This window comes from Ostrinia furnacalis, unplaced genomic scaffold (assembly GCF_004193835.3).
Source record: "Ostrinia furnacalis isolate ACB-3 unplaced genomic scaffold, ASM419383v2 OfSCF2797, whole genome shotgun sequence".
Lineage (NCBI taxonomy): Eukaryota > Metazoa > Arthropoda > Insecta > Lepidoptera > Crambidae > Ostrinia > Ostrinia furnacalis.
Window position 1 is genome coordinate 9,643 of NW_021133036.1, and position 14,196 is coordinate 23,838.

Below are 14,196 nucleotides of genomic sequence, written 5' to 3' on the forward strand. Positions count from 1 at the left end.
GGTTGTCTTGTCAACTTTTTGACCACGTTGGGTGTCACGAACTGTTTGACGCTGACTGTACCATACGCGCATTATTTTTCCATTGTTCCCCGTGCTTTTGATTGAATTGCCCCGTTTGAAATTCGACAGCGTCAGACGCGAATGATTTATCATGCGCGCGTTTATTTTGATTTGTTTAGTTTAGCTAGCAGTATGTAGATTCATACTACGTCGTTTAAAAAACCAAGCACATTATTTTTAGGCAGGCTTTCTGAATTAAGATTTTCTTTGCCTAAGCGTGCTCATTTTCTAATCAAGTAAAAAAATATATAAAATTCATCCTAGAGATGATGAGTACAGAAAATGGGCCTATGTGTAGAATTAAATAGGGGTCTGTCCTAAAATGATTGTTGTTATACTCCGCTGAAGTAGGAAACTCGAACCTGCTAAATGGACATTATTTAAATACAATATTTTAAAATGATAATAAGCTCGACCAAATCATGGTAATGCGTTTCAGTGTCGCGTTATTTTACACATTAACATTTGTATACATAATGGCTTCAGTAAATGGCGTATTGACTAAAGAGTTATTTTCAGCAAATCCAAACATAGACGTCACGTTCGATTCGGTCGCAATTCTTTCTTATGCTAATTGAACCGTTGCAACTTCCAAGAAGAATAACTTTAGATATGGTTGAATAAGTAAGCAATATGCTGACGAAAATACGTAAAAATAGTGATAAAATTGTATTGTAATTAATTCAATCAAGTAGGTGTAAAACTATTCAGGACTGCTACCTAATATTTGAAATAATCAATAACCTAATGTCACTAATGTTAGCGGACGAATGGAATAATTATTACGCCACTGTTCCAATAGTGTCATTAAAAATATTCCATTTAGCGTAGTGTTTTCTGAAACAGATGAAGGTCAAGGGCAACAGCGCCAACAGCTTAATTATTAGCTAGAATTCCAGCCAATTTGCCGCCTGCGTGACGGCGGGGGTAGTTAAAATAACTGCCCCTTTTAACTACGTTTTCTATCCACGAATGCTAATGCGCTAGACGTGTTCTAGTTAAAGTATACTGGATTATTTTGCTTCATGGCCAGTTTCTGTTCACGCGAACCTTGGCAATTCCTCCCTTTTCCAGTAGGAACTTGAAAAGTCTATCAGAATATTCCACGGCACATCTGATTATATGATCTTGGAAAACAGCTGTTAGCAGTGTAGCTGGTAGCTGTCGTATGTACAAACGTCGAAGGTATCCTTGGTCTTCCCCTTTGTTAACCAATACTTCTATGACGTTTTGTTTTTCGACCTTGTTTATTGACTTACAGTCTTGTTGAGGTCCACAAGCGTATAGACAGAGAGACTGTTGTCGATCTCTCCATTTTGTAGGTACGATAATTATAATGGACTGTATTTTAGCGGCGATAGAAGTCGTAATGGGATGAGATTTTTAGCGACATTTTACATTTAAAATTAAATGTCGTCTTTAGATCATTGAACCAATTCTCTTCCTTATATTTATTGCTCTGCCTTTGAAAAGTCACTGTTCCTAAAACCGTAAAATTAGCTTGTGTGATCATTAACTGCAAATATCTACCGTCTTATCATGATGTGGTTCACCAGCGAGGTTCCCAGCATAAACATGTTCCACTTTCTGTACACCCTGCAGACAACATACTTTTTACCTTGGTGTTGGTACTATGCTATTACTTATTCTGTGCTTTTAGTCGGCCAATACTTGGATTTGGGCTGTTGACTGTTCATCAGTATTCAACTTGTATAGAACTGCACACTACACTGATTTGGTATCGGCCGATTCCTCATACAAATTGAAAGCCGACCGACTTAAAGTCTGCGGGGTCCACACGATATTCTATTCTATCCAATGTTTTTTCCTTGTTTTGCTCGCAAAATTAATTCCATCCACGAATGTTTGTCGTGTTACGGCATTTATTTTCAGCATTGTTTTGCTTAATTATACCACTTGATAAAAGTGCTTTTATATGCTAAAGGCACGCGAACTGGCAGTAAAGGCGTTTAACAAAATGCTAGTACTGTTTTGCTTATTATAAACTCGTGGGTTGTTCGATACAATAGGTACAACGGACATGATTTGAAATTCAAATTAGTTTTTGAAACTGTATTATCGGTTTTTGTTTCGATTTTGATAGATAAATCATACCAATTTAAACAGCAGTATTTTACTACGAGGGAAGTTTGTCAAGTTTGCCGATTCAAGCCCAATAAACCACAATAGTAACGGCGCTACCTATTTTAACCCATTCAATAGCGAATTGCATAATAACTAGTAAACTTTGAACGCGAACAATAACCTTTCGTTACTTGTTTTTTAGACATGCAACCTCTGGAAGTTATGTAAGTTTAACTGCTTTTTACATTGTATGTAAATTCCTCAATAGCTTAATCTGAAATGGAGCCAAGCGGCCAGTCTAACTCTACTCTTGGATCGTAAACATTTCTCGCCCTCTAAATGACTTTATTCTGGGAAAAGTGGTAATAGTATACAGTTTTGGTTAAAATACAGTTTTTAATCTTGATTTTTGTAGAATTACAGGTCTGGCTGTTGAGCTAACAGCTTAATATTAGCTTAGTATTTCATGTAATCGGAACGTTTATTTATCAATGTATATGAAGCAATGATTGTGTCTTCCATGTATTAAATGACCCAAATCTGTTATGGTATCTATTACAATACAACCTTAATACTTCTGTTTTGGATTCCATTCTTAGGCAGTCGTATTCCTTTCCTTTACTGAAGAAAATAAATAGATAAAGATATCTACCATCTCGGGTTCGGTCTAAACAAGACAAAAACTAGTCGTTGGCAGTCTCAAAGGTCAAGGTTTACGATTCTTCGTCATTTACTTGGTTTTTATGTTCTATCAACTTGATTTTCCTGTAATGATCCCCTGCTTCATTAAGCCGGTTCTTCAGATCCACGTTGAAAAATATAAGGACTCTTTCAAATTAGACGTTTAGAGCAGGACGTCAAGCTACACATTTATTCCAAAATTCCAATACAGTTATTATACAATTTTCCATGTGCGTTCCTCTTCCTACAAACGGACGGCTAACTTGCGGCTCAAAACGTCTTATTAAAGACTCCTTAACCCTTTCTCACCTGAATAAAACGATCGTGAGTTTCTGTACGATATATTTTTTTCCGAGTGGACCGGAACGACCGGCTTAATGAAAGTCAAGTTGATAGAACATTAAAGTTAAATAAATGAAGAAGAATCATAAACCTTTCAAAGGGCCCTAAATGTTGAGAAAAGAGACACGATTAAAGAAATTAATCCTTTTTAACCCACTTCAACAAAATTAGGAAGTTCTCAATTCTGTTGGTAGTTTTTTTTGACGTCACGTTCTTCTTTTTCAGGTGAGCGACGTGCGAGGATGCGGGTACCATCTAGCGACGCTGCTGGGCCTGCTGCCGGCTCAGGTCATCAACGTGTACCTGGGCTCCACCCTACGGTCCATACACGAGGTGCTGGATGACTCGCACGTCACCGGCTACATCGTGTTCGCGTTTCAGGTTTGTACACTATTCATGATCAGCAGGGTTAACAACGCTATCATAGTTTCGGGTCTATCTGTCCTCCTCGCTCATGCTGGCATCTGGTTTTGCGTGAAAGGGATGACAACATTGGAAACCTCGGATGACGTTTTTGGAGTAATCCCCAACTTTCGTATATACGAGGTGCTGGATGACTCTCACGTCACGGCTACATCGTGTTCGCGTTTCAAGTTTGTACAATATTAATCATGACCAGCAGGGTTAACAACGTTACTTAGGAGTTTTGGGTCTATTTGTCATCCTCGCTCATGCTGGATCTGGGTTTGCGTGAAAGGAATGACAACATTGGAAACTTCGGATGATGTTTATGGAGTAATCCCCAACTTTCGTTAGTAGTAGCACCCCTCCCCCGCGAAATCATCGCAGTGAAGCTATTTCAGTTCACATCTCTGCGTCAATCGTATCAAAATCGTTTGCTATCATTTTTTTTTAAGACGCGAAACAGAATCTGCTGTAACCGATAGAATTCTCATATTGCTGACATTACACCAAGGGTTTCTTTGTATTCGCCAGTTTTGTGCAACTGTCATCGACTTATTGCAATCTTCTTTCTACAGGAAAATTATGTGATTTCAAATACGACAAGTTCCCGTATCATGCTCATGGATGAGTAATTGGAATTTAACTTACTTGGTGTAATTCCATATTACTATGTATAGAGATTTTGTTTCAATTAGGATTTCAATTCTACTAGTACATTACCTATTTGTTTTTATTTCAAACCATTACGAATTAAAACATTCAACCTACTGAATCCAGGCGGGGGCCATGCTAATCAGTCCCTACGGACGAGGGGCTGGCAATGATATCATCAGAGGATCTAATGCAGTAGGCTCGGTAATAGTAATAAGCTGGGTCTTCTTTCGTAACTATGACTGGACAAAGGTAGAGTGCAGCACTCAATTAAGTAGCGAAAAAACATACTGCCGCCAGTGGACCGCCATCATAAGATAGGCCCCCTTAATTTAATTTATTTATGCCACCATACCACTGCAATTTAGGAGTTGCAGTGGTGGGAACTAGAGGTGGGAATAGTCCCGTGCCGCCAGTGGTTGAAGATAATTTATTTTTAAGGGCCACAATAATTAGCAGTCACCTTCGATCACCATCTGTATACCTCCACCCATTGATGGACCAAAGCTCTTTCCTATCAACCGCTAGCCTGGCGTCTATCGTCCAGTTCATTTCGCTAGAATGTTACGCTGTGCTTGCTAAGCCGGAGTCTTTAATGCCGCCATAACAACAATGATAACAGCATTGTTGTGTTCCGGCAGTTAAGAGGTAAGATAGCCAGTTCCTCTGTGGTTGAGGATTCCGGGTGAAGCTCGCTTCACTTTCGGCCTGATCATCACTTACCATCAGGTGAGATGCAGACCAAGAGCTTCCTCGTTGTGGTTAAAAAAAGTCTTTACTCAAGGACTTTGTAGTTCCACACAACATGCTCATTGTAGTTAGTTTATGGATTTTTTTGTCTCTGTGCGCTCACTGAGTTTTGGTTCTACTGTATTCGCGTGTCATATGATAATACCAGCCTTTATTGGCCTGCGAGACGCAATTTTATTGGACTGCATTATTGCGTTGCTCTGATTCTCAACAAGTAATGTACTTAGTACCTTATCATAGCGATAACCAAAAGGATATAATCATTGATTTTCTGATGGTAAAGTACCTACCTTATTGTTATCACATTATTTCAGCTGTTTAAATTTCGCAGCTGCTTCACTATTCTATTCTTCTTATTTCCCACACTTTTTGTTCCCTTCCCAGAGCTGCAGAGCTAGGACCACTATGTCAGCGAATTTTAGCAAAGATAGATAAGTAGGCCTAAAAATAATTTATATGACGGTTATAATAAGGGCCGTAACAAAGGCACTATGTATTGGATAAAATGCCTAATTTTTATTGTTTGCAAATCACATATACCTCTAGGAGGTAGCAATGTAATATTTTGAACATCTTCTACTACCCTTTATTGTTGGAACTTGTAACATTTGTAACATTGCTAAGTGAATAAATTAATATGAATATGAATATTTGCACATTTGTTACACAACAAATAATCATTGTTCAAGTCAACAGCTGTACAACACTCTCATACTCTATTACCTATTATTCCATTTTCCCTGTAACATTAACTCAACAAAGATTAACTGGCGTAAAATTCCCTTATAATTAATTAATTCAAAATGAATTATATTAATACCCATTGAATTATTGCTCTACTGCGCAAAGATAAGTGTACAAACAACGGTATCGGTTGATTAGTTTCACTGGAATATAGATAAGCCCCACAGGCATAGCCCATCTGGAAGAGCAATGCCACTCTGAAACTTACAGGCAATGGGTAAAAAAGTAAAAAAAACCGTAAAAACATACATGGATTTCACTAAAGTTCTTTCTTTTGGCCAGGAATTAACACAGTGGTGTCTTCTCTCTTCGCTATACTAGTAAAGTAGTACCTAGTGGTCTGTTTGTTAGTGACATGACATTATGTCCGCCGGAATTCACTTGTGTTCATCAAACTTATGCAGCTATGGTTCATTTAAGATGAGAGTGAATTAATATCTTCTAGGCAAGCCTAATAAAATTTACCGTTGATAGCATTTACATGTCTCAAGCCCGGTTTCTGAATTAAGATTTCTAGTTTGAGCATTCTACTCAAGGATGAATTGAATTAAGAAACTTGATTAGAAGATGAGCACACTTAAGGCAAAAATCTCAATTCATAAACAGGGCCACAGGCTCATCAACAAAAAGCCAATTATAATAAAAAAAAACACTGGATTCATGAGTTGTCTGTTCTTCTCTGTCTCGTGGCTCAAATGCTCAGTTATCTATTGCCAGAATACAAGTGCAGATTATTGCGCGTTTGTACTGTCTGGCCGTAATCTTTATTGCACAATGTGCCATTATCCTTCCGATTAATGAGAATTTAAAATATTAATAGATTTTGTAACGAGCATTGAGATAGGATACATATTGGACCGCGATGTTAACTTATAACAAGTATCCAAAGTCCTGACACATTTATGAATACTAGGTGTACTATACATAAAATTGTATCATAGTCCATCACGAATATTGGTGTACTAAATAGTTTAATGTCCAACATTTTATCTTGTCATACTACTATTATAACAGCGTCCTTTAGCATATTCTTGGCGCGAAAGGAAAGGCAGAAAACCACGAGCCGGAAGACGTAGCGTGGGCAGGCCTCTCACTAGGTGGACCGACGATCTGGTGAAGGTCGCGGGAGGCGCCTGGAAGCGAGCGGCGCAGGACCGGAATTTGTGGAAATCCTTGGGGGAGGCCTTTGTCCAGCAGTGGACGTCTTTCGGCTGAAACGAACGAACAAACTGTATTATACAAATCTAGACATTGCCCGCGACTTTTTCATTTCTCTACTCCTATTAGTCGTAATAATTATTATGATGATGAGTCTATAGCCTTCGTCGATAAATGGGCTATCTACAACAAAAATCGTTTTTCAAACCACGGACTTAGTTCTGGATCAGCGCATTCAACCAAGCAAACATAAACTTGTAGGATTATTCGATACTTGAGACGTATCTTTCGATTGCTCTACCGATTTGAATATTTTATATCTAAATGGAAGCTTTATCTAAACTAGATTGTGATTGATGTTCAGACTCGATTGCATCCGAACGATAAAGATTTGTGTTGATTACTATCGTTACATATTGAACGAGTGTATCTTCAAAGGATTTATTTAGATTTCAATGACATTCATTCAATTTACTATCAGAATCAATTGAAGATAGCTTATTAATGACACAAGATTTATCTGTATCTGTACTAATATCTATGTCACCACAAGTAATTTTAATTATTTTGTCTCAAAAACAACTTGAAGTAAGAAATTATAACTTCGATAGGGATACTTAAAAATATTAAATGTTTTTGTTAAGAAATTGTGTTTTAATCGCGTGAAGCATGACAAAGTTAATCAGTATGCTTTAAAATATAGTTTTAAATGAGTAAGTAGGAGTTAAAACAAAGTTAGGCAAGTTTCTATGGCTGCTTAGTCACTAGGTAGCCAAGTGGGAATTTCAACAGGGGTCTCTAAACTCCGAATGCGTCAAGGAAAGATTATCCACTTTACCTTGTCAATGTAAAAGGAACTGTAACATTATGTTCTTATGGCCAGTCTGTTGGGAAGTATACAAGGAGTTTTCCTTAATAAAACACTTTTCCTCAACCACATTCTTTATGATAAGGACATAAGTCAAGGCGAAGACTGCGCAGCGTCATAATTGCTTAGCCAATCAACTTGTAATTATTTTATTACAGTTGTTTTACCTGTTTTCATGTAATGTATAGAAGTATGACCTAACGATCCACTTCGTAGTTATTTGCCTACGTAGTGACATTTTAAAATTCAGAAAGGTTTCGAAGCCCGTATAACAGTCATGACATCGTCATGTTTGATGATAAGCATGAGCATTAATTAATTTTTACATCATTAAAAGAAATAATGAACCAATTACCAAACCCTGATTAGTCAAATTGTAGTCTAACAATATTTAAAGTTGATTATCCCTTCAATTCCAGATACTGATCGGCATAACCCTCATGGTGTGGGTGGTCCAAAAGGCCCGCAAAGAGCTGACGATCGCCATCATGGCCGCCGAGTCGTTATCCACGTCGTCGAGCTCCACGCTCAGCTAGCCCACGCCTCGCGCGTCCACCGACCTGGACAGCGTCTCCGAGGAACGATCCAGCTAGGGTCTACTCGACGGGTGCTTCGGACCCGCCGACGCCCAAGACGAAACGTACGTGTGAATTTAAGGGTCAAGACGACCCTGTGATACTAAGTATAATCGCCAATTTACCTCCAAGAGGATAGCCGTAAGTCCTGTGAAATAAGTGTAACGCTGTTGATGTTCGAACAGTAGATACGTTCTACGTACAACCGTTTTAGTGCAATGTTTATATTAAACGCGCGAGTGAGACTGCATGTTAGTAAAAATACGACGATCTCCGAATCTTCGCCACTTTGGTGGCCAGTTTTCAAAGTCATCTTCATATTTTTCATTAAATTTCAAACATTTTTACGATGGACGCCCTGGAACGGGTCCAAAAACGGAACGCATTCCCGGGGAAACAAACAGATTTACAGCTCGCACGAGACAAACAAGCTCGTACATAAAGTACAGTCGACATTATGTCCTTCAAGAGATCACCGATAAACACAATTTTTGGATGAGATCTAAACTCGGGAGTATTCGTAATACCGTAAGGCGTAGTAGCCATGATGATAGAACGTGAAAACATTTTGTGAATTTTAAGTTCTTATTTCGTTCTTCCACAACAACGGTATGAAATTATGGTTGAAGATATGGGACTGAGTTTTACCTTAATTTAAATCAGACTATTAGAGAGCGGGAGAGATAGACGTTGCCGCATTGGGAGAAAGGAAAGTACCTATCATGCGCTTCGTTCACAACGATATTCGTTCGTATCAAAATTTTTTCGATTATAATCAAAGGTCAATCAACTATACACCTAAACTGGTTAGCGAATAATGTCAATAAGATCGATTTTTCCTTTGTTTGACCTTTTTATTTGGGTAATGTCAATGGTACTATTAATCTGTACCAGGGCCAGACGTCTGGCGCCTACTAAGCCTTCGAGTGACGCCAATGCCTGCATCTTCTTAGTCTATCGACTCAAACATGGAGCAACTAACTTAAATTAATTCCAAAGTAACGAATTAACTAATTGTTTAGTCGCTCAGACGGAGACGAAGCGACTTCTTTATACTTTGTGGAGATGAACCCAAGATAAATAAATTCACGCGTCGTACACGGGACTCTCACCGCTGCCACTCCTGTGTAGCCAGGATCTACAGCTTGACCGCCACAAAAACCCAACCAGTGAAGGTCAAGTTTGTCCCTCGCGTCATATACGCTTGACAAACGATCAAGGACAATTAGTGATCTCTCACTTCAACGTATACTTTTCCCTGCTCCGGGGGTAAGTAGTAGAACTCCTGGTAGGTAAATGGCTGACAGCCCAGAATTTTTCACGTTGTTTACAACAGCACCGGCTCGGCTAGACTCCGTTTGGCCATTCACTAATTGAGGAAGACGTGTGCCTAGGCGTTTAGGTTAATAGGTTATGAGAGAGACAACTTATACCCATTTATGAATAGTGTATCATTAAGTCGCAAAATACAGAGCGCATAATGCGAGATCTACTCAGAAATGAAGTTCTTAGCGAACGCACAGGTTTGAAATAAACCCGCAATCATAACAGCCAGACAACGTTAACACTAGTCCCAAAAGTATGTGTTTACTTTGACGTAATCGAGATGTAATGTTAGTTAGCATTTTAGCATCTAAGGCTGGGTTGCACCATCTTACTTCGACTTTAACAAAATGTCAAAAATCTGTCAAACTCCATACAAAAAACACCGGTTATCGTTATAGTTATTGTTAAAGTTAGGTGGTGCAACTCATTCTTCGTGGTCTAATTACAGTTAGTCACAACATCACTACACTGCCGTATTATACGAGATAGAACACCGGTATATAAACATTTATGTTCCTATCACTTTATACATATTTGCGTCTCGCAAACGCATCGTAGTCATGTAATATCTCAAAGCTATTACTATGCAAGGCACGTAAATGTTAATGTATTCTCAGCTACGTGTGTTCTCAAATGATAAGAGACAAACATACTAATAATAACTAAGACAAAACGTCACAAAACGAAATCTTATGATCTACCAATCGCGAGCTAGTGTACTGTCAACGCCATCTGTTGGGGCACGACAAGGCACTAAATGAACACTCAATTTTGTGTGGAAACTGAAACTGGGCGTTTATCAAAGGTAAAATATCGTTTTCCTAATAATAAAGATAACTGCGTTACAAAAATGCATTTATAACGTTTTTTAAATAATGCTATATTATCTGCATTTTCCGAAGTTGTAGGTACTTACGCTGGTATGTAAAAGAATTGTTATCCATATGAGAAAGCAATGAAATTATATGTGACCATAAGTGTGTTTAACAATCAGTCGGAGATAACTACCTAGCAACACGCGATTAAAACTGCAATTAAATTTTTAGTTGGGAATTTCTCTATAATTTGAGACTTACATAATATTTTAATGGATGTCGTTGGAACAGGCAATTCTGCAAATAATCATGATCCTCATTTTTAACCGACTTCAAAAGGAGGGGTTTTCAATTCGGTTGTTATTTTTATAACACTTATTGATGATTGCACCAATTCAAATGAATTGTAATAAACTGTCGTGATAGTAAGCTAGTTGTGTAGACAATTCACCTAATATTATAAATGTATAAAAGGAGTAGATTTTTCAGTATGGTGTACATGTAAATAGCTAAATATTTTTATGTGTTTCTGTGTAACTAAATAAAATTAGTAGAATTAATAAAAATTGCCAAATTATGTCACAGTCGGTTCAGGAAAAAATACATTGTTTATATTGTTATTTGGAGGATTTTTTGTAAGACATTGGTTAAATTAATAATGCAGTCAACAAAGAAATACTTTTGTGTTCAATTAACTGTATTAATAATAGTCACTGAGGTTTTTTATAATTTATTCATTATTTATTCAAACTCATTAAACATAATATACTCGTCAGATTATTTTGACTGTGGCACGCGAATAGTTGTGAAGACAAAATCGTATAAATTATGTGTAATAAAAACCTTATAACCAACAGTATTTGGCATTTATTCTTATGAGATCGAGACTAAAATAAGTCATGAAGACTTTCATTATATTTTTACTACATTACATTATGTACTAAAATTTAATATTTTATTGTATGTGTGTAAAATGTGTGTAAATTAAGTATTTTCCTTATTGGTAATAATTACCTAACTATACTTATTTTTATTCCTGCAATTTTATTTATTTTTGAACCTTTTAAATGGATAGAGAGATAGCATTTATTGTACAGTGAATTACTAAAGTGATATTCGTAGTTATTTGTACGTAGTGACATTGGCTGATTGTCTATGACAGGTTGCGTAGTAGATAGACAAATGCGCCTAAAAGTATTGCAACTAAACTTGTTTTATCCATATTTTGCTTGAAAAGCAAGTTCATAATTATGGAGTAATATACCTATGTATGTGCAATAAGTAATAGACTATGATATTTTATGACAAAAATTTATAAACTGTTGATTTTCTAAAGTGAAATGGTTCTTCCTTTGTATCCTAAAGACTGATTTTTCTTTGTTTATGGTATTTTGTTTGTATTTTTCTTCCATTGTCTGTCAGTACCCTTTTTATCTGTTGTAATGTTAGATCTTTTTTCTGAGTTAACCATAGAAAAAATACAAAATAGGGTGTAAGGCACTGGCTGGCGAGTCACTTTGCCGTTACTGACTTAAAACGTCCACGAAAGCATAGATAAAAAAATAAACCTTTATATATTTCCTTTGTTTTTGTTTAAACCTCAAACTCATATTAGAACTTTTTAGAGTAAAATATTTTTTATTAAATTACAATAACTTCAAAAATGGTTTCTAGCCAGTCCCTTGCACCCAGCAGCGAATGCTCAACTTGAGTCATAAAGTAATCCCTGCAGATGATGTGAGTTGTTAATTTTTATCAGCAATAAATAGGAAACAAGTAATTGATATTTAGTTGGATGGACCAATCTGAATTTTGTGGTGCACTATAACTAAAATAGTCTTTTTAAATACACGAAATAGGTAATGAAAATGCTAGATTAATGTAATTATTCCCTAGTTTTTTGGAGTAAATGAAATAAAAATATGGGTTTTGATACTTTCTTGGCAAATTAATGTAATAATTATGTACTTACATACTCTGATGTCAGCCAAATGTGGTTTATATATTTTTTTTGTATTATCACATTTATCCATTTCTCTTTTTAGTTATTTATCGATGAATGTGTTTTTTGAATGAATGTACTCTGTCTCTTATACATATTATTTTATTTTTTTCATTTAGAAGTGTATGTAAAGAAATTGTTTTGTGCCTAAACATACAGAACTGTACTAAATTTTGAGTTTTTATGTTAATGTATATTAGAATTTTAGTTTATTTCATAAAATTAGTAAATTAAAGCGGTAATAAATTAGTAAATTATTATAGCCTAATTTTTAATACATCGATTTGTGCCATATTTATAATTTTAACATGTTTAACAAATTATTTTAAGTTCATGTATGTATTTTTGTTATGTTTTTTCTCACTTGGATGTCTCAAATGTTCGTAACTAGTGCCAAATTATTTTGAACTTCTCTTAATCTTGCTTCCGAGTATCTTTGTCGATGCGAAAATTGTTAATACATAATGTATTTCACTTTGTATATAAATAAATATCTTGCCTCTTTCTAAATTTTCAAATTAAAATGTACTATTTCTGTCATTTATAATAATTGCATTAAATGTATGATAACATTATCTTGTCTTATAAAAGATTCTGGTCACAATATCATGTTTCTTAGATAAAATAAAACTAAGCCACTTTTATAGAATGTTTATTATAGATATTTTTGTCTGTTTCATTCTGGACAAAATGAAATTATTGTTTACAAGTTGAGTCGACAGAGTTACTTGATAATACCTGTCCATCAAAATTTTATAAATTACTCCCTTTAACATGACTCTTTTAAAACTGATATATTCATGAACAATTCAATGTTTATGTTGACACAACTTTTTATGCTCAGAAGTTCACTATTTTTATAATACTTAATATTTAGGGTAATATAATTTGGTGAATTTTATCCATGAGTTCATATCGCACGTTCATAATCAAACCGTCACTATACGAAATTTGGAGAAATTGAGTTAACAACGCCATCAATCAGCGCTCCGCGAAAAGTGCATGCTGTAAAAATCCCACGCTTAAAGCTCAAATAGTTCGGCAGATATCACTAGTGTCGTTATGGAGTTTAATGGGAAAACCGGCATTTGTTGTGAGTAACAGTGACACGTTTTTAGTAGTGACGTGATCTGGACGGGCACGCCGTGATAGTTATGTAAACTCTGTGTTGAAAAACGTCATTTTTAGCATAAAGACGCTTTTACTCCAAAACCATAAGATAAGTCACAATAAAGTAATACGAAAAACGCCTTAAAACAAAAAGTGACAATATTTCTCTTACATTTTTAAAAAGATTGTTCATCACTTCGTAGAATATTGTGTTTATCCAAATAGTGAAATATTAAAACAACAAGAAAGATTTTTAAATGATTAAGTAGTTATAATTTTATCTAACAAAAATGCCACCAGGCAATCCAAACACTAGTAAAATCAAAGAAATTATCAAGGTAATTATTACTTTGTCTAGCGTTTGTGGACTATGAAAAAGCCTTGGATTCGATCGAGATCTGAGCAGTGCTACAGTCTCTCCAACGGTGCCAAATTGACTATAGATACATCGAAGTGTTGACAGGCTTGTACGAAAACGCCACAATGTCGGTTCGTCTCCAGGATCAGGACTCGAAACTCATCCAGTTGCAGCAAGGGGTGAGACAGGGAGATGTCATATCTCCGATACTGTTCAACACCGCCCTGGAAGATGTTTTCAAGCTTCTGAACTGGAGCGGATTCAGC

At 36.1% G+C, this 14,196-nt stretch overlaps 1 protein-coding gene across 1 annotated transcript; it reads left to right on the plus strand.

Moving 5' to 3' along the window:
* Nucleotides 1-3,387: 3,387 nt before the first annotated feature.
* Nucleotides 3,388-12,194, plus strand: LOC114356355 (protein maelstrom; the record flags this gene model as incomplete). The annotated part of the gene is made up of 2 exons (XM_028309465.1): nucleotides 3,388-3,549; nucleotides 8,164-12,194. Coding segments are annotated over 2 exons (279 nt in total), but the record flags the coding sequence as incomplete, so codon positions are not given.
* Between the last annotated feature and the right edge of the window lie 2,002 nt (nucleotides 12,195-14,196).